Source organism: Motacilla alba, chromosome 2 (genome assembly GCF_015832195.1).
Source record: "Motacilla alba alba isolate MOTALB_02 chromosome 2, Motacilla_alba_V1.0_pri, whole genome shotgun sequence".
Lineage (NCBI taxonomy): Eukaryota > Metazoa > Chordata > Aves > Passeriformes > Motacillidae > Motacilla > Motacilla alba.
In genome coordinates this window covers 129,330,042-129,353,945 of record NC_052017.1, presented here as the reverse complement: position 1 = coordinate 129,353,945, position 23,904 = coordinate 129,330,042, and the positions used below count along the sequence as shown (strand labels likewise).

The following is a 23,904-nucleotide window of genomic DNA, read 5'->3' as shown; positions in this document are numbered from 1 at the left end:
TTTAAACTTGACTCCAAACCAACGGAAACTCTAAATAGTTGAGGATGAAGCAAGCCCTGAAGAATCCTATTAGAAACACTCATCATATGACTTCATTTAGGAAAGTACTTGGAGAGCTGCAAGCCAGACCTTAATACAGTTAACCTCTGTCCCTCCCATCAAGAGTAGTATACAAGTGGTCTTCCTGGAATGCTACTGAATGCTTTATTTATATTCAGATTTTAATACTGATGCCATTACAATTTGTTTTCCAGGAATGAAATCTATGAATCCACAGATGTTTCTGCTGTTGTTACTTACAACCATTCTAGGCCATTATACGTTTGGTGAGAAATCTCACAACATTTCCATACTATCAATGTGTCTTATTTTTCATACAGACAAATTTCTAAAGGTAAAAAAATAAATAAATTGTGGGGAGAATCTTATTTTACTTCCTACTTTTTTTCCATTGGCAAACATCTCCAAATTCCTTACAGAACTCTGACTAAACTATTTTTTTATTATTATGTTTTCTTTCTGTTTACCTAATTATTTGCATAAGCTTCACCGAAGCCAAGGAGGTTCTAGGAATACGGCTTGACTAACTGGTACTTCCGAAATGCCTATTTAACATGTTAACACTGAGCTCTGTGTGTTAATGTAGAACACTTGTTTTTTAGAATCAACAAATGGCAAATACTTCCATCTGAAAAAGAATATTCCCACCCACAGAAACAGAATTCAGCTTTCCTAAGCAGCAAACAATAGAGAATTAAGATGTCTCTCAGAGGCACAGCCAGAATAAAAACAACCACACCCCACATCCGAATGAGATCCTCAGCTGGCTATTTTCAGTGTTTCTTTTCCGAGACAAAGTATATTCTGATACTAAAAAGGTGAGTTGGAGAAGCAAATTTATTGATGTTTTTTGAGATGTGTAGGAATTGCATATGCTCCCAGGAAGCACCTATTTATTAAAAGGGTCACTTATGCCAATCCATCTCATGAAAGTTTTTGAAGAGTAAGATCTAAAAGGAAAGAAGAAATATAAACTTAGTGATATTCAAGGGAAAAAGAGTGACAAAATAAGAGAAATAAGTCCACTAGCCAAAAAGGGCAAGAACCACTACAATTTATGATTTTATTTTAAATACCCCAATTTAAACTTTCATTACTTGATTAATGTAATGATTGAGCATATATAATATTAGTACAGGGTTGAAAGCACTGGAACAGTTTTACTTTTAGGGTCCTAAAAGCAATCAGAATGTCAGTGTTTTAATTTATTGTAATATTAGTACACAATTATTTTAAAGCTGTCTTGCCTAAGTTTATTAAAAAACAAATTTTAAGAGTCATGGAATACCAGCCACTTAACCCATGTGCTGTTATTCTTTACTTGTGACCACCAAGAAAACTTTGTCAAATAAAATGAATCACAGATACTGAAAAGAATACCCAGAAATAAAATTAGAAATTCAGCAATGTGTTTAGAAGTTCAGCAATGTATGATAGCATTTTGCAAATATTTTTGGTTTCACAGTTCAAATTTCCTCTGGGATTGGCAAGTTAATGATAGTTCTATTTTTGTAACTGTAACTAGGATTATCTAAATGTTGTACAAATGAAATACAAGAGTTTATGATATTAAAAAGCTACTCTGAAATGGGTGAGGCTTAAATAAGAAAAGCATTTCATTATGAAAATGCTTGTAATAGTCACCAGCAGATTCACAGATATTTTAAGGCCAGCAAAAGCCATTACAATCACACCTTCTGAGTAACACATGGCAGAGAATTTCATCTTCTATCTACTGCATCAAGCCCATCCCTCCTGCTTGAATTACACTGTACTTTTTGAAGGACACCTAAATCTTCTGTTACAGATTGAAAATGACAGAGAATTCACCAAGTTCGCAACGTTCTTCTAGAGCTCGCTAACATTACTGGAAGAAGGGGTTTGCTTTCATCCACTTTGACTTTGTTTAGACTCAAATAGCCTGAATTGCTAATGAGAAATATAATACAAAAGCCCTCTTAAAACTACCAGGAAAATTTGCATTCAGGCACTGTGCCTAATTGCCCAACTCCATCCCTCTCACCAGCAGTATTATCCCAGATGCATTTTTGCATGGTCTGTGTCTAGTTTATGCGAAACAAAAATACCCTTGCAAATCTGATGCTTCCTGTTAATGATTAGAAGTAGACAATACTCCATTGTGCCAGAACAAGACCAAACCAAGCAGAGCAAAGGCGGAAGGAATTGTATGTAAAGTACTGTCAAATTTGTCTGGTAGTCTCATAGCACAACTTATAAGACAATGTCATAAGTTACAGACTATTCCTTTCATTAAATGACAATTCTGAAAGACTTTATTAACTTATTAAAAACAGAGAAGGTCATACGAAAGGCTAATATAACTGAGATACTATGTTAAACGATGTGCCTTTTAAGGAACTGACCTTCATAAAAAGTTGCAACATATTAAATTTATTTAATTACTCCAGAGTAATTTCTTATTTCAAAAGCCCATTTTATTGGAACAATGATAAATTAGAGAATAGATGAATTATTTTACAGATTAATACACACAGTTCTTTCTGCAATCAAGATTTTAAATGGGTCTAATAGCCTTAGCACTTACAGTAGGTTCCTAAAGTGCCAAGCAATTATAATTGTTCTCTTAGCATACTGGTTTAATTTAATACCACCCAAGTTGCAAATGATTTGGCTTTTGCAGTAGAACACACTCATTCACCATGATGATAAATATGAATTTATGAATGATAAAATAAGACATTTAAAAGGAAAAGAATGCTCCAGAAAAAGCAACACTATATTGCTAATTATCAAACAATAGTTCTGGTATATCTCAGACTTATTGAGATCAAGATTGAGGCAAGACGTGCATGTACACCACAAGTCCTTTAGCCCTCATTTCCACATGCAAATTGTAGTTTGTGTTGGCACTGTGCTCAACAGATGTCCAGAGCAGGGGGAACTCAGCAAATATAAAAATGTAGCACTTATGGAGTACCTAAAATTACCTAGGTACTTATAATAGTGTCCCTAAAGTTTAGTTCTGTGAGTAGTGTTCGGGAGTTTAGTTTTGCTTTTTGCAAATGAGGAAACATTTGCCTTGAGTTTGTCACTTTGTCAAGTACCTGGAGCCCTACCTGTGATTTCCTGTGCTAAACTTCTCATTTCCTGTGCTAAGTTGCAAGTGACACAAATGCTACCTAGTAAAGTGAAGAAGTTGAATGCCTACTATTCAGATATTTTTTTCCCCCTCTCTCATCTTGTAGGAAGGTTTTGTCTAGTGCAACACCCCTTACCCCTGCAGCATCTAGTCCAAGGCTTTTCAGCACTGGACTATGAAGCCCTAGACTGTACAAATGATATTTCTTCTGGGCTTATTCTTTTGGAAATAAAGAGAAGCTTAGAAACTGGATCCAAAGAGCCTGCCCGAGCCTGTGGGCAGTACAAAACAGGTAATCTGACAGGCAGCATTTCAAGCATCACAGTGGAGAATCGCTTCCAAACAGTGACACAGCCAAGAATGAACAGAGGTTATTCACTTATGATGTGGGAAGGAGAGTTTGCTCACTTCTTCATGTCTAGCTGGCAACCTCAAGTCCTGAGGTCCTGAGTCCTCAAGTTACGCTGCTTTCTCAGACATGTCCCTGGCTGACACCGAGCAGAGGAGCAGGCTCTGCCTGCACCAGCGTGGCGGCAGGCTTGCACCTGAGTCTGGTGCTACAGGGATGATGTGACAGGGGTAAGAGAGGGCAGCATGCTCCAGAAAAGGGGTGGATTTAACCTCTTACATAATACAAAAGGAAATAATCCGAGTTAAAATCCCCCATCCCAGGCCAAAATACAGCATATTTTAGATGAAGGTAATAAAAAAGCACTATGAAAATGTAAAAAATGAGAGAAATTATATATTATAGTCATTGTTTGCCACATCTGAATGACTAATAGATTGGGTTAGCAATGAATTTTTGATTTCTGAAGAAACATTAAAATTAAATGGACTACTAGTTTATTAATTTCTGGAAGAACAATTCTTCCTTTTATGCAGTGTAACAAAAAATCAAGTCACTGTGGAGACAGAGAAACACAAACAAATATCAAGGTTCAAAGTGATAGTGTAAAAGGAGTTTCACCTTTAGGCCACTGGTTGATTTTTAAAAGAGGAATTGAAACATGCCTTTGGGAGTTGTTTGATGTCCTGGGTCAGACTGATCTCAAATACAGCTTAGTTCCGAACAGATAAGTGTTCCCATCATAAGCACTGCAACAACAGATAACCACCCTGACAAGCAGAAAGGAGCATCCTTGAATCAGTTTTCTCGGAAATAAAGTGTCACAACAGCCATTCCTTTGCAAAAATACAAAAGCATCTGTTTTCATCTCCCCAAACACCTGAAGCTGAACTGATGTTTACTGGATTCCATAATACAAATAAAACCACTTCATCCCCCCTGTTCAGATTCTTGCAGGGAAGGCTGATCCAGAGCCAGGGCTGTTACCTTAGGAACTGCACTAAATCATGTTCAAAGCATTTTGGTCATCATCAAGTATGTGTGATCATCAGATACTTCACTTTTTCAACAAGAATATCCTAGCACTGGTTTAGCAGGGCTTGCTTAATCACTTTTTAACCCTTTCAGAGACTGAGGAAACCTGTTGTGAAAAAGTATGTTAACAAATCAAATAAATAAAGCTAACCAACCTATCTTCCCACTTATATCTGCAAATTCTAGCCCAACTTAATTTGGGATTTAGTGTTACAAAGGAACAGCTTTATGCGCCACTATCTGGATACATCCCTAATTAAAAAAAAATAAAATGGAATCGAACACTTTAAAAGTAAGATGAGGAAGATAATTGCATAATTATTAAATGAGCAGTCTTAGAATCAATGGTCACCTCAAACTGTGAAACCACATCATAAAATACAACACCACAAACCCCCCCTTTCCTCTGATTTATGCTTCATGAAAAAGCAAAACAAATGTTATACAAATATTTTCAGTAGCTGAAAACTGGCCATCAGTGCAAAACCACAACTACAGACATTCCTCACTGCTGGGCTAAACTGTTCTCAAAACAATCCAATGTAAAGGCCACTGACAAGTATTTCTAATATTCTGCAGTCACAAAGAACCAGAGTGCTGTGTTTGGTGCAGATCACATTGCTTGTGCTTTAGAGGTATTATTTAGGCTTCAGTCTATGGTTTGCTAAGGACTGAACTCATGGCCTCTCTCATCCTAAAATCTCAGAATAATCACTGCTGTTTAGTAACATTTCATTGAATGTCCATCAAAAATAAACATGCTCAAAATAGCAGAGATTAAGAAGCTACAGTCTCTTTGCCTATCTCAGCTATGAACAGTTCTGGAAAACACATGTAGTGTTGCCCTCTGCGGATCTTTCAGACCAAAAGATGTAGGAGAATATTAATAGCATTTAATAAGGTGAATCTTGAAATCTATTTCACACTGAAAAGGGGAAAACTCAAGTGAACTTATGTCAGAAACCATTCTCATTGTTCTAGAAGTACACCATATTTTCTCTCCCTTTTGCAGAAACAAAGCCATCAAGTGTATTTTCAAGAAAATATTTAAATAAAATTGATGAAGTGTCAACACTTGACTGCTTGTTTAAATTGAACATAATTATAAAAGCTGTTACAGAGTGTTCAAATTGTTTCAATATTATATATCATAAAGGCTCATTCAAGCAGGGAGAATATTGCAGACAAGGCATGAAGATTAGAAGATGTCTTAGACTTCTCCCTGGAACAGCATGAAATACAATCTAAAGCAGCCAAATTTCTTTTAGTGGAGCTAATTTCTTTTCACTGGGGCTTTATGAGGAAAAGAATCAGTGTTCCTTTATGCTGCCAGAACACTTTGCTATTTGCTTAACAGGAAGTTAAATGAACCAAAGCTACAGAGAGAAAAAAAATTCTACCATCAATTAATGTGGCAAATTCTTAATAGGAAAACAAATCAGATTTATTTAAAAACGGAGGTCTTGGTTCTGGTGTATTCGTGTTTTCCCAAGGTTGAGCTTATATTCCCAAGGTTTATATTTTTCATAGTTTGTGCTTTCTGAGGAGTACAGATGTCCATGAGAGAGGGCTTTTTCCTGCATTGCTCCTGCTGAGTAGCCCAAAGACTAATCAAGAGCACCACGGCAAGCTGTAGCTGCTTATGCTCCAGGTGCACCACAGCTGATGAGAAGTGGTGTGCAAGAGCTCAATACCCACTGCCATCACAAGCACCACTCACATCATCAACTGAAAATAAGGCATTTGAATGCTAAATTTTTCTCTCTTCTTCCATAATCTGTCACATTCAGATGGGAAGCACAAAGCAAGTCCCCAGGGACCCCCTGGAATGCTGCCAGCACCTTACCTAGGAAATAATTCTGATACCCTTGCATTTTCTAAACATAGGCTGAGTGATGAGTTCTTATATTTCACCTACAACACAGATATGTTGGTCTGAAATTCTGGACCAGACATCTTTTCACAGGCACTTCCAGGCTGTGGAGGATGATGCATGGCCACAGACTCTCAGTAGTGCTCACAGTCTCCCAGATCAACTCAGCATGCCATTGTCACAGCTGCCTGACATGGTGCTGAACGGATTCCACTTCACCCAGAGAGCAGGACAGAAGCTGAATTGCTAACTGTTTAATAATATCCATTCATCCGTACTTCTTGCCAGCAGAGATATTTTGGGCTCAAAATTAGACATCCATACATTTATGGAAGCAGTCAACTTTATGGTATCTCTGTACACCCTAAGTGAGTGAGAAGCAAGGGGTTCTGACCATAAATAAGAATAATATATTCCATGATTCACTCTCTTCCACAAGGTAAAAAACAGTGGTTAATTAAATATTAAAAGATTCTAAGCACATAGTAGCAAGTAGTAAAACTAGCATGAGAAATGTGCCTGCCTACTTCAGCCATAAAACACAGGAGAAAACCTTAAAATTTAAAACTGATCATAACTTTTTTAATACCATTGTTATGAAATTTTCTTTTTACCATTATTCAAGTGGAAATTCACTCAGGCTGGCCTCAGGTTGGGATTCTTGTGCTCTGAAAGTCTCTGTGCTAGTGTGGGGGTCTCCTGCATGGGGGCGCTGCCAGTGGTGGATCTCTCTCACAGCTTACAAGTTTCTTTGTCAACAAGCTGCTCCTTGCTTGGAGCCAGATATAATCCTCAAAATAAACCCCTAAACTACTTCAAGCTTTTCAGAGTTTTACCCCTTTATCACACCTTAATGACTCATAGCTTTTTAAATGTCACATCTCAAAAACATTGTTTCTCCAGCATATAAAACAGAGAGAAAAAGTCCTGAATTTCAAAGTAAAACTAATAATAATTTAAAAAATATTTCTTCTGCATTGGAGAATTCCCCTCTGCCTTGGTTTACTATTTATAAACCACCAGTCTGGGATTAATTATTATAAATCCTTAAAGCCGAAAAGAAGATTTTAGGCATTTCATTCTACGTATAATCTATACCATTATTAAACTGCAGCTCAAATACACTTTATGTCCTATTTCCTCTGGTCACCTTTTAACATTTATGCATTTTACTTATGGTAAATTTTACTCCGTAGCAGAAAGAATTTCTTAGTACTCTGAAAACATGGGACCACCCATCTGATGTGGCAGGGCTCAGTGGGAGCAGCGTCCCCTGCCAGGCTCCAGGGACACTCACCAGGCACCCCGTCTCTCATCCAGTAAGCGATGTCTGTTCCATCTGCAGTGTCAAAAACATCCGTAGCATTGATGGGCTGCAGCAGAGTCATGACCTCTTTCACAATGTCCCGGGCTTCAGCACTGCCAGAAAAACCCAGGCCAGATGGCTGGAAGGTGCCCTCATCAGACTCCATAACGATATCAAACTTGGAGATATTTTCCTAAACATGCAAGAAAAGAAGGTATTATGCTGTGGTTGTTATTTTAGCCGGCATCCTATACTGGATTCTAGTTGTCATTGTGAGCATACCACAACAAATTTGTTTCCAGAAGCAGAGAAATGCTCCCTGTGAAAATGTGTATGTAAGCATAAATGAAGGGACCTATCTTTCTGTATGGGAATGGCTGAAACAGTTCAAATTATATTCTGAGGCACTGATATTCTGTATGACCCACAAGATGACTGGTCTGCTGTTCCCAAATACTTGCTTTCGGACTTCTGAAGTGCTACCTAGAAAGTTAAGCCATCACCACCATACTGCAGTTTTCATTTGCAGCTCTCCCTTTCTTCTCAGAGTTCAGACTCTGAAATTCTGTTGCAGTGGAGAGGGTATAAAGTGCTTTGACTTTAAAATTAGAGGCATCCAAAACCTTCATAGACTGTGAGGAACAGTCTATTTAAAAGCCAGCTGCTGCCTGTTCAGAAACACATCATTTTCAATATAGCATGTAGTCAATTCTGATATTGATTGGAGGATTCAAATGCCAAGGTTTTCCTCCAGACCTGAAGGAATAATATCTATTTTAAGGAAAATTTGTGCTTCCAAGGTAAATCCTCACAAGAAACATGAAAGATAAGATTTTGTGTACAAGTAGCATAATAACATTCGCTTTTAGTGTGTATTTGGAAGAATATTTTAAGCTAAAAGAACAAATATTAGCATTTTATTTACTTACCGTATTTGCTTAGATGGCTCAGTTACAAAGGTCTAATGGGAATTAAATACATATGGATTTTACATTGATGAAGATCTCATTAAAAAATGAGACCTGGAGAGGCACATAACTTTTTAAAAAGCTAGTCAGGCAGAAAAAAGGCTATACTTCAGGCGTCCTTGAATGTGACTAAGAAAACTTACTGCAGGTTTTACTCCTATGCCCAGATCTCATGCCTGAATTTTATGGCTGCCATGGGTTATTTATTACAAGAAAATCATTACAAGGGGTGTGTGACAGCAGCAACTAAAGATCCATGTCACTACCAGCATATGTAAGCCTACAATTCAGTAAATAATTCTTTTACATTTTTCTGTATATAAACCAAAATATGTACTACAGGTGGCTGTGAATAATCCACATAAGTTTTCAGATGTCTTTTACAGAATTTGCCAAGAACTGTTTAACACTTTCCCAAAACTTTTTTCTTTTGAGTGAAACAATCCTAACAGAGCAGAACTATTTACTTTTAACTTTGAAATGTATCCAGTAGTTAGAAAATTTAATGTAAAACCTTTGCATGATAAAGAAACTGTAGATGTTGTAATATCTTAAGATAACCAATTTATCCACCAATTTAACTACTGGAAATCAATGTGTAAATAACCAATCTAGTCACTTCATTGGCAATCACCATTTTTAGACAGTGAAAAGCATCTTCAGTTTGTGAAAGGTTAAATGTAAATAATTAGGCTACATATGGTGTCTAGGCCTATCACAAAATGCAGTCATGAGGTTATGAGCATCAACATGAATAATGATTTACAGACTGAGTATGGTGGGAGAGAAGCAGGCCAAGAAAAGCACACTGTAGGCTAAAAGGAACCAGTGATGCTCCAATGACAAAGATATAATAAAAAGAATGTCTCAAAATGTAAATATTCTTTATCATATGCCCAAGGAGGAAGTCTTAATAAAGACAACACACATTTCAGTGTGCTTCTGAATTGCCAGTGAAAGCTAACTTAAGTATAGTGAGCCCTACATAAATATGATGCTGTAGTACTCAGCTTCTTTGGTTGAGTTTCCAAAGCAGGACTTCTGTCTGTTTTCAGAGCAGCTGAAATGAGGAAAGCAGTAAGGCCGGGGGAAGGGCAGTGAAGTGAGAAGAGCGAGCATGGGAACAGCATGGACACCTAAAAGAAATCTCTCTTATCACTCAAAACAACAGAATCCTAAGAACATAAACTGCTTCTAAACTTCATAAACTGCTACTATTGCAGAATTGCTGTGCTCTTCAGTTGTGTTTTCTCACATAAATGTTTGCATGTGTTTCTAATATGAAACTGAGTAAACAAACCACCCACAATACATTACACCATATTGTTGTTCTGTAAGAAAGCTATTCAGTTCTGAGAACATGCTGGAGAGGCATGAAAACAGGACACCCTAGGGAGAGAAACTGACTTCACTGGGGAACAAAAAAGAAACAGGTCACAGCTACTTGAAATACCATGTGTCCTTGAGAAAGCTTTTTCAATATTTGGTCCACTAGAAGATAGGATTACTTATAAAACTACTCACCATCAAATTTGAAAGTTTCAGTCTTAAAAAAAGTTAGATTGGTTTCCCTTTTCCCATTTTTGTACATCTACATTGGCATTTCTACTTACACAGAGAAAAAACATGCTGGAAAATATGCTTAAAATATACTGCTTAAAAATAGTGAAGATGCTTTGTCATCATTTGCCATCGATGAGGCAGGATTAACTGCTACTAACAAAGTGAGGTGAGACCATACATTCTCCTTGACTAATTCAAAGGAACAAACAAACCAGAAAGATTTAAAAAAAATAACTGCAGGCTCAGCTGCTTCCTTCAATCATTCTCCTAGTGAATGTACCATCTAAATAAGCATTTTAAACCAGCAGGTAATTTTTTTCAGAATGTAATCTCATCTGCTGCATCTTGATATTGTGCCACTTCTCTTGGTATGTACCAGAAAATTAAAACTTCTCTGTGTAACCTGCTGCCTAATTCTCTGAACATCAAAAGAGACTTTCATCCTCTGCCTTCTTATGACTGTAGCAGAGGAGATCATCTGTCTTTATTATGTCATCTTTAGCTCTTCAATTGAATTTTTAAATGAAACATTTCAATAAATACTGCATGGAAAAATTGGCTTTCTATAGCTTGCTATTCTCAATGAATACCCAATTAGGCACAGTCCTTACCAATACTTCTCCTATTTTAAGTTTTTAATTTTAATTCATTTTATTTCTGTTTTCTCTATAAACAATCTATTTTTTGTCTCTGCTAAGCAGAACTAAAAAGTACTCATAGTACAAGTTCTATGAGTACTTGTCATCTCTAAGGCAAAAACCTGATAACATGAAATCACAGAATCACAGAATGGACAAGGTTGGAAGGGAGCACAATGGATTGTCTGGTCCAACCTCCCTGCTCAAGCAGGGCCATTCCAGAGCACGTGGCACAGGATTGTGTCCAGATGGTTCTCGAGTATCTCCAGTGAAGGAGACTCCACAGCCTCTTGGCAATCTGTTCCACTACACCTGCACAAGCAAATAAGTTCCCCCCCATGTTCACATGGAGTTTCCTGTGCATCAGTTTCTGCCTGTTGCCTCTTGTCCTTGCTTGGCACCACTGAGAAGAGCCTGGCTCCATCCTCTTGACACTGTCCCTTCAGATACTTACAGACATTTATGACAGCTGCAGTTGTTTTCTCACCTTATCTTTTTCACCCTCTGCGTGCTCCAGGAGCTTCACATCTCTCTTGTACTGTGGAGCCCAGAACTGGATGCTGTGTTCCAGTTGTAGCCTCACCAGGTGTGCGTAGAAGGGCAGGATCACCTCCCTCAACCTGCTGCCAGTGCTCATCCTAGTGCACCCCAGGATATCTTTGGCCTTCTTAGAGCACACTGTTAGCTCATGGACAGCTTGCTGTCTATCAGGTCCCTCAGGTCCTTCTCCATGAAGCTCTTTTCCAGCAGGTTGGTTCCCAGCCTGTACTGGTACCTGGGGTTATTCCTCCCCAGGTGCAGGATCCTGCACTCACCTCTGTTGAATTTCAGATGGTTTTTCTCTGCCCATCTCTCCAGCCTGCCGAGGTCATTCTGAGGGGCTGCACAGCACCCTGGGGTATCGGCCGCTCCTCCCAGCTTTGGGTTGTTGGGGAACTTGCTGAGGAGCAAGTTCCTTCACCCAAGTTATTGGTGAAAAGGTAAACGATACTGGGATCCAGTACTGAACCTTGGGGGACATCACCAGTGACAGGCCTCCAACCAGACCCTTTGCCTCTGATTACTGTCCCACCCTCTGTGGTCTGTCATTTAGCTTGTAATTACAGTAAACTCCTTCCATTCAGAAAACAAACCCTTGTAATATATACAACTGGTACTTCTGTTGGTAGGAAACATCTTCTAGGATAGCCACTGGTAATCCCAAGTAGGTATAGCTTACAGTAGTTAATATTCAGTCAAATCCCAATTGTTAATTCTTACCAGATGTTAAACTAGACTGCAGTATCTCATGACTAATCAATTGAGTCATGGATGGCAATCCCTCTTACTCAGCTTAAGCAGGGACATACCTGAAAGTTTAATGCAGGGAACAACTATCCTAAAAGCCTTCAATACTTTGGGGCTGTTTAAAATAGAGTATTACTTGTCCAACAGCTCATTTACTGTTTTCTTTTTTGTTCTACTGAGAAGAATCACCACTTTACAGGAAAAATACTGAAGTCTGTAATGACAAAGCACTTGACTAATGGTTCATTTGTTCCAGTGATAAAGGACATCAGTTAATCTGACATTGTGCTTTCAGCTTTCTGTTATTGATTTACACTTAACTTTAGGAAACAACAACACTTGTATTCCAGTATTTGTCCCAGAGCAGTCAGGAAACAACTACAGCATGGCAACCGTGTTGTAGAACTCACAGGGAAGTGGTGGTCATCCCACTTGCAGTACTAGAAAAAGGTTTAAATCAGCATCTCAATTTTTTAGGCTGGCAACTAAGACTACAGGAAAGACAAGAAAAAACACTGGAAACACCTAAATGCATGTGACAGCTAGAAAAGAAAAAAAAAAAAGCAACATAAATAACATATTTTAAGTATTCAATAATATATAAACATGATGTAGTGTAATTGTGAGTTGCTGTATAGTATGAAGGTAATTTAATGAAGCATAACAGGATAAATTGAAACTAGAGAAAAAACACCACAACAGCTGTTATGAAGCAGAGATGCACCAGCATCAAGGCATAATAAATACCAGCCACAAGCGTGATCATACCATTTACACTCTTTTTGAATGAAGACAGGGAAAATCGGGAACACTGTGAGTTATTAATTTTTGTAAATTATCCCATCATTATATGGGAGAAAGCTGATGTAAAGCTGAAGATTTAGAAGCACAATTTTTCCTAGATGACAAGGTATGAAAAATGCTCATCCTTTTGTAACAAGATAAAATATTCTTCTGCCACGTTTTATGGGGAAGCAGTAAGTAAAAAAGCCTACAGGTTTAGGGGTTTGTTCTGTAGGACAGTTACAAGTTCTGACCTCTGAGAAGCCAATGACAAAACTCCCAGTAATTTCAACAGCCCTGGAGCAATTTGGTCATGTAATTATTAGCACTTCACTCTAAAAACATGCTACTGCAATGTCTTGCCTTGTACAATACTGCGGCTGTTTCCTCTACAATGATTTGCCAGCACTCACAGAGGTGACCATTCAGTACTGTAATTCCCTGGGATGATAGACAACAGAAAGCAGAGAGCTCTGAACATGGCAGCAGGCTAAGTAAGGTATGCCTAAAGTCTTGTCTTGGGAGATTTTTTTTCTTTGACAAATGGGCATATCAAAGATAAGTTCTCTTCCAGGAAAATGTTCCATAACTTTAGACCTTTTACTGCTCAAATGCAAAGGTATCAAAACAATGTCTAGGGCTCTGAATGACCATCCCACCACTGCCCTTTTTTTGCGAGGATTTAGGTTTTCACTAGAAAATAGGCAGCAATGCCAAAATTAAAAATTGTGGTTTACATCTTTCAAACAAAGATGTAAATCACACTACTCCTTCAAGAGGCTAATGAGTATTTCTGCAACTTTCAATAAAAGATAAGTGAAAACAAATCTGCAGCACCTTAAAAACAATCAGAGCACGTACATAATTTTCTACATCTTTCACAGATGTAGGGAGTTTTGAAAGGAAGAAGCCAACTTTCTTACAACTGAACACCCCAATGGACCAAGGACCTGGGGATGGGTGAATCTGCCTGAAGGATGAGCTGGAAGCAGCGATCTTCAGAAGATTCTCTATTAGAATCTCTACCAGATTCAACTGGCAGCTCTGCTGAGAGAAAGAGAAGAAAGATGCACGGAGGATGAAGATTGCAAGATGCACACAGAAGATTTGCTTGACAGAAAGAGAAGAAAGATGCACAGAGAAAAGTTTTTCTAACACTAGGTATGTATGAATTTTATCTACATGGAATGAAGACTAGATATCCAGGAGACATGCTGTCATAACTGATTTGGGGTCTTCCATCCTTCAGGCAGTGTAAGGAATAAACTTGGGTTTGTGTTTTAGCAAAAATCTGTATTTCTCCGCACCTTTCACAAGAAAGCTTATTCCTAAATACTAGGGAATTAGGAATTCCCATGGACCTAGAATTGGTGTAAAAGATAATTCTGTGACTATGCTATTTTTACTGTGCTTAATACAATCAGTGGTGCTACTGCACCACTGGTCACCTGTTGTGATAGTGGAGAACACAATGTGATTTCTTTCTCTCTGTAGTTTTGCAAATGGACATTTCACTCTTTCAGCATTTCTTTCCCTTTGCAATGAAAGGAATCAACAGGACATCAATGACCTAAAAAGGCAGCAATAATTTTACATAATTTTTGATTACAGAGAGCAGTGCCTGAGGAAAATCAAAAGGCTAACGGTCAACACATTTTCCTGGCATAAAAGAATCCCCACTAAAGTCCTTTATGTGTTTGGTTCAAATCAGACACAAATTCATGTCTTACATTTCACCAGAATATTTGGTACCTCAGGATATAAAGTCTTCTGAAAACTATGGTTTTAAGGAGACAATATTTTCTGGAGAAGAATCATTTCACCTGAAAGTGACAAGATATTTTTTTGATATTCGCTTCTTAGAAAAAGCAACTCATTAGCAAATCACAGTAGAAATCTTGTAGGATCATCAACAAAGTGTACTTAAACTAGCATGAAATAAATGCCAGCATTTCAGAAAGTCCTGTTTTCATGCAGACACAGTTTGAGTAAAATATCAGATCTTGGTAATAAATACAAAAAAGAAACCATAGTAAACACTCATGATTGATTTTTTAAATGTAGTTAAACCTTTACTAAAAAGTTAAAATAATGTATGGTATTTGCACCAGAAATTGAGGTAAGTACTGTAAATATCATTAATATAAGAGTACCAACATGCAGAAATATTGAGAATGTCTTCTGTAATGGGGTTTGAATGGAATTAATAACAAATTAATGTCTCCAGTGATCACAACCAAGTTACTAAAGTAAATTTGAATGTGGCCTAGGATCTCTTAGTCTTTTCATTACAAAATATATTTGCTTTTCCAAGACATTGTACGCAATACTTCTATTCCAAAATAAATATTATCAGTCATTCAGAGTCCCTTAATTCAGCTGGGTAAATAACTGTAACCTTGTTTCATGGTACACAGACCTTTCAGAGAATCTAGTCCAAAGCAATGAAAAGGAGGACAGACACTTCATTATATATATTTCTTTCTCCCTTCACAAAGACAGCATAAGAGTAAACACATAAAAAACCCTGGCTGAGGGCACTCAGGTGTCATTGGTAAAGGTTGTAGCAGAATCTGTACTGAAGAGTTGCATCATGAGGCCTTCTAGAATTATGTTCCTCTAGTTGTTCAATTTGACTTGTATGAGAAAGTAGCATTGCAATGTTTCTTGATTCTGAAGCTATTTACTGTATTGTCTGTACAGAAGAGCCCTACCCAGCAATTGGGTAACACAACACTAAGCACTGGAAGAAGACTTCAGATGTAGCATCAAACTCCAAGCTCTGCAGTCTGATTTGAGCTTAGATACTTTGATTTCACTGTTCTTTATCAAGATAAGGATCTTTAACGTTAAGGAAAATCAACTCTTTTTCTAGCCTGGGATTAAATCTAATTATTGGCTGACAGCTAAAAGCAGTGAGCACTTCAACAGGTATCTCCTTTGGAAACAAAGGTGCTGGTGATTCCTCCAAGAGGCTTCTACTCCATGGTCAAGACTGAGCTCTGTGATGTCCTGGTGGGTTGCAGGTACCCTTGCACAAATGGAGGCAGTGAAACTGCTGGAAAATACAGGGCTTTCAACTCTTGGAAATGGCTTAGAAAAATCATGCAAAGAAAACAATGGATGAGGACCATGTGATGCTCTCCAGAAAAATATTTGACAAACCAAAAGCATGGTTGTGTGAGTAACGTATGTGTCTGAGCTTCACCTGACTGCAGCTGGGCAAATATGTTTTTCCTAAGCACATTTTTACTCGATGCTATCAGAAAGAAGGAGACAGCACTAGACTGTCTAAAGCACTAGAGCTTTTGATCAACAAATATGGCAGCTCTTACATTCTGATAAAGCTCTGAACAGCTAATATACCCCATCACTAGCTTTAATAATCAGAACTTATAATACTGGGATCTAGAGAAAAGCTTGAGTGTTATAAATAATGCTATTACACAGGGATATGTGTTAATTATTTGCACCATAGTAAAACCACTATGCTGCTATCTCAGTTATTTCTGCAGTAACTCATCCACTTTCTAGCAGTGACAACCTACAATGATGGATGAGGAAGAAGAACCTGAACTTAAATTGAAAGAAATAATAAATAAGTGACAAAAATAAGAGCATCTGTACTTGTCCAGTACTATATTGTCTTCATTTCTTCTCCCTTGCCACATTTCCACTGACATGAGGAGGTAATTTACTATGCCAAGGAAATCTGTGTCTGCCTGTGCTGAATTACTGCATTCATATTTCTACTTGTTTGTAGCAAACTGAACTCATAAGTCCAGCTATGTAGATGAGTCATACAGGCTGTCTTTCATTTTACAAGGCATCTTTAAATACCACTCTTATTTAACTTGTACTCATTACCATCAGCAAGCAATGTGTGTGCCATACTATCCTAATTGCCAGAAATTTGAGCAAGTAAATCATTAAAAGGTTAAGTTATTTTTCATGCTAAATTTAATGTACAGTATTAATCAACTTTATTTCATTATTATGAGTAATGCAACATCCTATAGTCAAATCGATTTATAATTATGCCAGATCACATGGCAGGGGGGAAACAAGAACAACAAACAACAGACGGATGTCATTTCTGCTTTAATTCTCCATGTAAATTACAAACTGTTAAGTCAGACAGGGCTTTCTTTGCAGAGCACAACATCCAGATGAAATCTCACCAGCAGAACAAGAACTGAGACACATCTTTGTCTCAACATTTTAAAAGCAAAAAGTAACCAAATATCTTGCAAGTAACACCCAGCCTGCTTTATATTTCCCTATTTGATCCTTAGGTCTGCTTTTTGGTATTATTTCAGAATAGAAATCTTTGAGACAACAGTGGAACAAAGCCATTTTGGAAAAAGATGAGACACACATGAGACAATTTCATGTGTTGCTGACATCACCACCATAGGATGGATCTTATTGTCCAGCATGGACATCTACAGAGGTAAATCTTCAGATACATTTCTGATGAGTGGTGTGCACAGACCATCCTTCCAGCTCCTCCAAAATGCAGTTCTGTACATAAGAAGCATCTCTTTCATGTGCTACTTATTCCAGAATATTTTATTCTAGTTTAATCCTGCTGAATATCAGAGTACCAGTAGTAAACCCAGAGTCCTTAACACATACTAAACTGCAACCTCTCACCTCCCTGAAGCTGAGAAAGCAAGCTCTTGGGTATCTCTTCCAAAATAAAGGGCAGAGCTGAGTTATCCCTGTAATTTGGAGATACAAGGAGGTACACTATACATGGGTAGTTAAATATACGTCTTAGCAATATAAAACTAGTTAGTGGGAAATATTTGATTGTTCATCAATTACTAAGAAAACTCTCACTGCTCTAAACCTATCTCTGACAACTCTATTGCAGATGCAAGTTGATCTAATTTGGTTCATCACAATGAATTTGATTCAAAGTGAGGTTTCCATTTATTTATTCTGATAAATTGCTTAGCATTAAAAAATGCTCTTAAGAATTGCTTGCAAGTCTGCTTTCATGTTGTTGTAGACAAGTTAACTTCCTAGGCACATTTGCATTCACCTTGTCACTGCCTTGGATGTATTAGCCATTGTTGAGGGTTATACTATGTAATTAGGGAGAAGAATAAAAGATTATATTAGAATAGTTATACAGGTATAAACTATTCTGTATATTCTATTATACAGGTATAATTATTCAAGTATAATTTCTCTGTGGAAAAAACACCCAAACACACGCATATTCCAAAGACTCATCTCCAAAATAGTTTTGGCAACTGCCCTTTATCTCATGATGTATTTTGAAATGGCAACTGTTGGCAGGAGAGACAGATGTTATATTTTTATCCTCATAGCCATAAATCATAGAGTTTGTGTGTTCTTTGTATCACCAGAAATCAACCATTTAGGATGTTCCAGATGCCACAAAACTTACAATTGGTAAGCACATTATAGATTAAACACTATCAAGATAAGGTAGAAAATACTTTTCTTTGTATTATTTTATGTTTTACATTGTAAAATATTATGGGAAAATGCAATGAAGCAGAAATAATAGGCAAACAAAATTTATTTGTATTGCAAACATATGTGGACCATTCGTCATTCATTCTCAGAAGGTTAGCTATATTTGAAAGCTATGGCAGATATCACCATGAAATATCTGTTTCAGAAGACTTTTCTGACAAAGTATCTTAGGTCAAGTGGAACATGCACATGTGTGGTTACATGGCCTATTGTTACATGTAAAATTAGGTTTACATTTTTGATTAAAACCAGAAAATATACTTTCAGGCAGAACTGGAATCACTGGTATTGGTGAGCTATTAAGCTGAACATTTTGACAAAAATAATAGCCAAGTCATAAGACTGGGGAGAAAAGTGCTGTCAAGAAAATGGTGAAAAGACATATTTACCTTGTGCAACTGATAGTATTGCTTGGCACCTACTCCTCCTTGCTCTTCTCCTGTCCATAGCACCAAGCGCAGTGTCCTTTTTGGACGAAGTCCTAAAACACAGTTTTTAATATTTAGTATTAAATACAGATATATTTTGAGCATTTTTTGCATTGGTCTCCTCTTGTATTTGTGAGGTTCCCAGATGAAGGGAGGAATGGTGAATGTGACTCCATGTTCTTAGAAGGCTAATTTATTATTTATGTATTTATATATTTGTGTATGCATATAGTATTTATAATACTATATTATATTAAAGAATACTATACTAAACTATACTAAAGAATACAGAAAGGATACTTACAGAAGGCTCAAAAGATAATAATGAAAACTAGGACTCTTTCCAGAGAGAAAGAGCTTGACTGTGATTGGTCATTAAGTCAAAACAAGTCAAATGAAACCAATGAAACAACCACCTGTTGGATAAACAATCTCGAACCACATTCCAAAGCAGCAAAACACAAGAGAAGCAAATGAGATAATATTGTTTTCCTTTTTCTCTGGGGCTTCCCAGGAGAAGAATCCTGGGCAAGGGGATTTTTCCAGAAAATATGACAGTGAGTCTCCAGCCTCCATTGGATGAAAAGCCTGTATTTCCACAAACCAACCTATATCAAGTGTGGGTTTTTCTGTGAAAGACTGGTGTGTGGGGAGAGAGCCCACATGAGGAAGAAGTGTGCAGTTGAAGTGCTGCTGCCACTTGCAGTAGCCCAAGGGAAGCACATTTTAGGGACATACTGGAAGTGTCTGAAAACCACACCAGAAAGTAACTACCTTGATAGATTTCTGAAACATGTGCTCCTGTCATTGTGGTGGTCTGCAATAAGTAATACATATCTGCTCGTAGCAGATCCAAATCAAATTTTCATGAGAACTACCATTGCTTTGTCATGGTTAATTTATTACAATTAATTGAAAATGAGCTGCTGGATTTTTATGAGAAATGTTTATCCATTTCAAGAACTGAGGGGCTATGTAATATCATTTTGCTTTTTATCAGAGAAATGAAAAGCAGCAATCTGTACTTTGGAATCTGAGTCGGCTGCTAAATGTATGCACGACTTTCTGAAACAAGGCGAACATGAAGCCATTTTCTATTTTGCTACAGTAGCTCAATCAGAAAGATAAGTTCTCAGATATATTTTGAGGCCATTTTTGCCATGGCAGAACTGATCAGATAGAAGTTGCTTCCCTCTATTTATTTGGTTGTTTCTATTCATAAATTAATACATTGAGAGAAACTTGAGAGCATGGAAGAGCAAACAGATAAAGAAAAAACTGTTCTCTGTGCAGTGGAATGCTAATTATGTTAGAGAAAAAAATATAGAAAAAACATGAGGAGATTATCACAAGTGATAAAGTACCACACACACTTTTGTGCTGAAGAGAAATAATATCAGTATCACTGTCAAAACTTATTTCATTTCCTAACTGAAATGGATGAAGACTGCCAATAGACTTGACCTTCATTAATTTTTTCTTCTGACACAATGAATATGATCTGAACATTTCTTCTCGAAACTACATGCTAGCAATCCTTAGAACTGAAGGCAGAATAAAGAAGGAGTACCCCAAATCCAAATAAAAGAGCTTGGATTTTCCAGTATTTAATGAAGAAGTGCAAACAAGTTTAAAGGTGTATTTTCTGAATGTTCATCTGTTGACTGTAAACAGAAAGGTTGTCAAACTTCATTACTTCAAAGACAACCTTCTGCACACTTCCCAGCAGATTCCCTGCTCTCCTAAATCACAACAGTTAAGGATTAGCCTCCTTTGCTTTTCAAATTAGTCAGATGGTTTATGAGGTAAAACTGAGATAATAAAATAGCTCCCAGTTTGAAGTCAGAGAGATTTAAGCCCAAAATAACCCCAAATGTGTCAGCAGCTTGGTTAGAAGAGGTGGCTGCAAAAAAGAAGTGCTGGTATAAAACATAGAGGCCAGTCTGTAGTATGGTTCCAGCAGCACTGCAGTCTAAGTGGAAAAAGGAGGCTTATTTTTCGTATCACAAAATGCAAAGCAAAGTCCAATCTCCAGCCCAGCACACCAAGCCTGTGAGTGCAGCTTTGGTAGGAAATGCTTAAGACAGGGAAGCGGCATCTTCTGGCTCCTCCCAGGCAAAAATCAAGCTGCTTTAGTCTGCCACTGCTGCCCTAAGGGGGACTTGGGCCAGTGACCAGGGCATCCTCATGGTTGCCTCAGATGGGCTGTAACCTCAGCTCCTGCTCTCCAGGGGCTGGAGATGGTCTCAGTGCACGTGTGGAAAAGACATTAGAGATTCTTATGGCCCCCTCCTCACCCATCATTGCATCTGTCCATTGAAGCTGGGGAAATAAAAAAGCTCTGCTGAGCTTTGGTCTCTCCAGTCCGGGACGTGGTGTATCAGCTCTTCCCATCTCACAGATTCCTGTCAGCAAATTCATTTGTGTGTTCTACTGAAGTTAAATGAGCAACTTGAAAAAAATAAAAATACATAAGCTATGGAGGCAGTTATTTTAAATACAAAGAAAGTCTACAGAGGAAAATTTAATTTCCTCATTATCTTAATCTGAAAGCGATAAGTATTTATCTACCTGTTATTAAAAACAGAGCTAATCTGACCAAAGAACAGCAAACAAATCCAGTATCCAAAAGTAAAATTGCTGAGAATATTTTCAATGCACGTTTTTATTAGGAAAAAAAATTAAGTACTGTATTAAAGTTACAAAACTTTTTCAAAGTAAGTTTACAAAGTTTCAAAGTAAGTAAGTACTTTGGTTTGCTTCTTTAAAACTACTGGTTCCTAAGCAAGGTATCATCTTCACAAAATCAAAAGTCTTTCAGATCACAGGCCAAATATATATTGAAAAGACATGATAAAATAGCATTTGGGCTAGGAAACTGTTTTATGATGGGTACAACATAGAAGGGTGGGTAGGCAATTTTAAAATGAAGGAAAACTGTTATACAAATAAAATTGCGCTTTTTTTTTCTTGTTATCTGAATAAATTACTTATTACATAGTATTAAAATAAAGAGGCTATCAGAAGAAAAAACCTACAGATGAATTTCCAAAACTCCAGTGTTTTAGAAAAATGTATTATCTTTTTTTCTCCCTTCTATCTTGCCCTTAACTGAAAGAAAATCATAGTTTACCACAAAAGTGCATTTTGGTGATCAGCCTCTATATTCTTCTGGTTTACCTCAAGCATAAAAGATCCTATGGGCATGTGGAATCACAAGTTAAAGAATGAAATAAAAACATCTATATGGTCGATCTATGACTAAGGTTACATCTGTAGCAAGCACAGCAGGACACCTGCTCTATTACATTCCCTCTGTGCTGGAGTGGCTGCTATCCTGTCCTTCTCCTTGGGTACCACAAACACTTCTGTCATACCAATGTGCAGGGCTTATTGACTCTATTTTCTCTTTTAAATCATCATAGATTGCCCACATTCATAGATAACAGCAGCAAGACCTGAATTTTATGTCCTACATGTCCTGCTCATGTGTGACAGAATTGAGACATTCCCACACAGAAAAACTGAAATATATTGTTTTGTACATGTAGAGACAAATCATAATGGCCTGTCACATATAAAGCAAAAAAAAAATAAACCCACTTCATTCTCAATATAGCCTACAAGTCAGGAAGGAGAACTTGAATCATCTTTTAAAAACCAAAATAGAGATCAGTACTATAAATGCAAAATTTTCTTCAGTAACTGTTTTCCTATTTTATAAACATAAATCCTGACTGATGGGGAGGATCACAAAGATAAAACATTTTCTAAGAATATAGTGTGTAGATGGCTAACAGGCTTCTTCAATGTCATTTGAAGATTGACCAGCTTACAAAAACAAAAAGCATTCCACCTTTGTAAAAACAGATATTTTCCCTGCAAATCAAGACACTGGGATCACACACAAGCAAGTCAAGTACCTGTTCAGTTTATATGAGGCATACAAGCAAATTGCAAATGGATGTGAGTAGACTAACAGGTGTCAAGGTTTAACCTCAGCTGGCAGCCAAGCCCCTCACAGCTGCTTGCTCACTCCCCCACCAATGGGACAAGGGAGAAAATCAGCAGGATAAAAGCTAAAAATCTCGTGTGTTGAGATAAAGACAATTTAATAGGGAAAGCAAAAGCTGTACACACAAGCAAAGCAAAACAAGGAAGTAATGCATTCCTAAGACCCTGCATAAATGGCCTAGAAAAGCCTTGATCTGAGCATAAAGTAGAATAAATTGCGCTGCCAAACGAGGGAGGTGATTCTGCCCCTCTACTTCCCCTGGTGAGACCCCACCTGGAGTACTGCATCCAGCCCTGAAGTCCTCAGCACAGGGAAGACATGGAGATGTTTAAGTGGGTCCTGGGGAGGGTCACAAAGATGTTCAGAGGGATGGAACTTCTCTCCTATGAGGAAAGGCTGAGACTAGAGAAGGCTCCAGGGAGAGCTTAGAGGAGCCTTCCAGTAACTGAAAGGAATCAACAAGAAATGGGGACAGATTTTTAGCACGGCCTGTGGCAATAAGAACAAGGAGCAAAGGTTTTAAACTAAAGGAGGGTAGATTCAGATTAAATCTAAGGAAGATGCTTTTTACAATGAGGGCAGTGAAACACTGTCACAGGGTGCCCAGGGAGATTGTAGATGCCCCATCCATGAAGAAATTCAAGGTCAGATGCAACAGGGCTCTGAGCAACCTGATCAGTTGAAGCAGTTCCTGCTCATTACAGGGGTGTTGGACTAAATGACCTTTAATGATGTTTTTCAACCCAAACTATTCTCTATATTCTCTTACTTCTAATACTCCTTAAGTCACTAATGTACTTGCTTTAGGAGCTACTAGGGAGGTATATACAGATATATCATCCTCAAGTATTGTCCTCTGCTGCAGTGAACATACATAAGCTATGGCTTTTTCTGCATTGTTACCCTGTGGCTTTTAATTTCTTTAAAAGGTATTTATACAAAAATATTTATAAGTATTTGTAGC

The 23,904-nt window shown here is 37.6% G+C and overlaps 1 protein-coding gene across 6 annotated transcripts in view; it reads right to left on the bottom strand.

Moving 5' to 3' along the window:
• Positions 1-23,904, bottom strand: part of CPQ (carboxypeptidase Q) — a 201,952-nt gene that overhangs the window by 76,081 nt on the left and 101,967 nt on the right. For 4 of the 6 annotated variants that reach the window (XR_005255819.1, XM_038128054.1, XM_038128053.1 and 1 more), the window contains exons 6-7: positions 18,887-18,978; positions 7,736-7,937 (exon numbers count right to left, since the gene is read on the bottom strand). Coding sequence is in view for 5 of the 6 variants with exons in the window: in XM_038128054.1 (XP_037983982.1) it covers positions 7,736-7,937; positions 18,887-18,978 (294 nt within the window). In the remaining variant the exon portion in view is untranslated. Of the gene's footprint in view, positions 1-4,172; positions 4,301-7,735; positions 7,938-18,886; positions 18,979-23,904 lie in introns of those variants that run through there. The other 2 variants (XM_038128058.1, XM_038128056.1) reach the window with 2 other exon arrangements.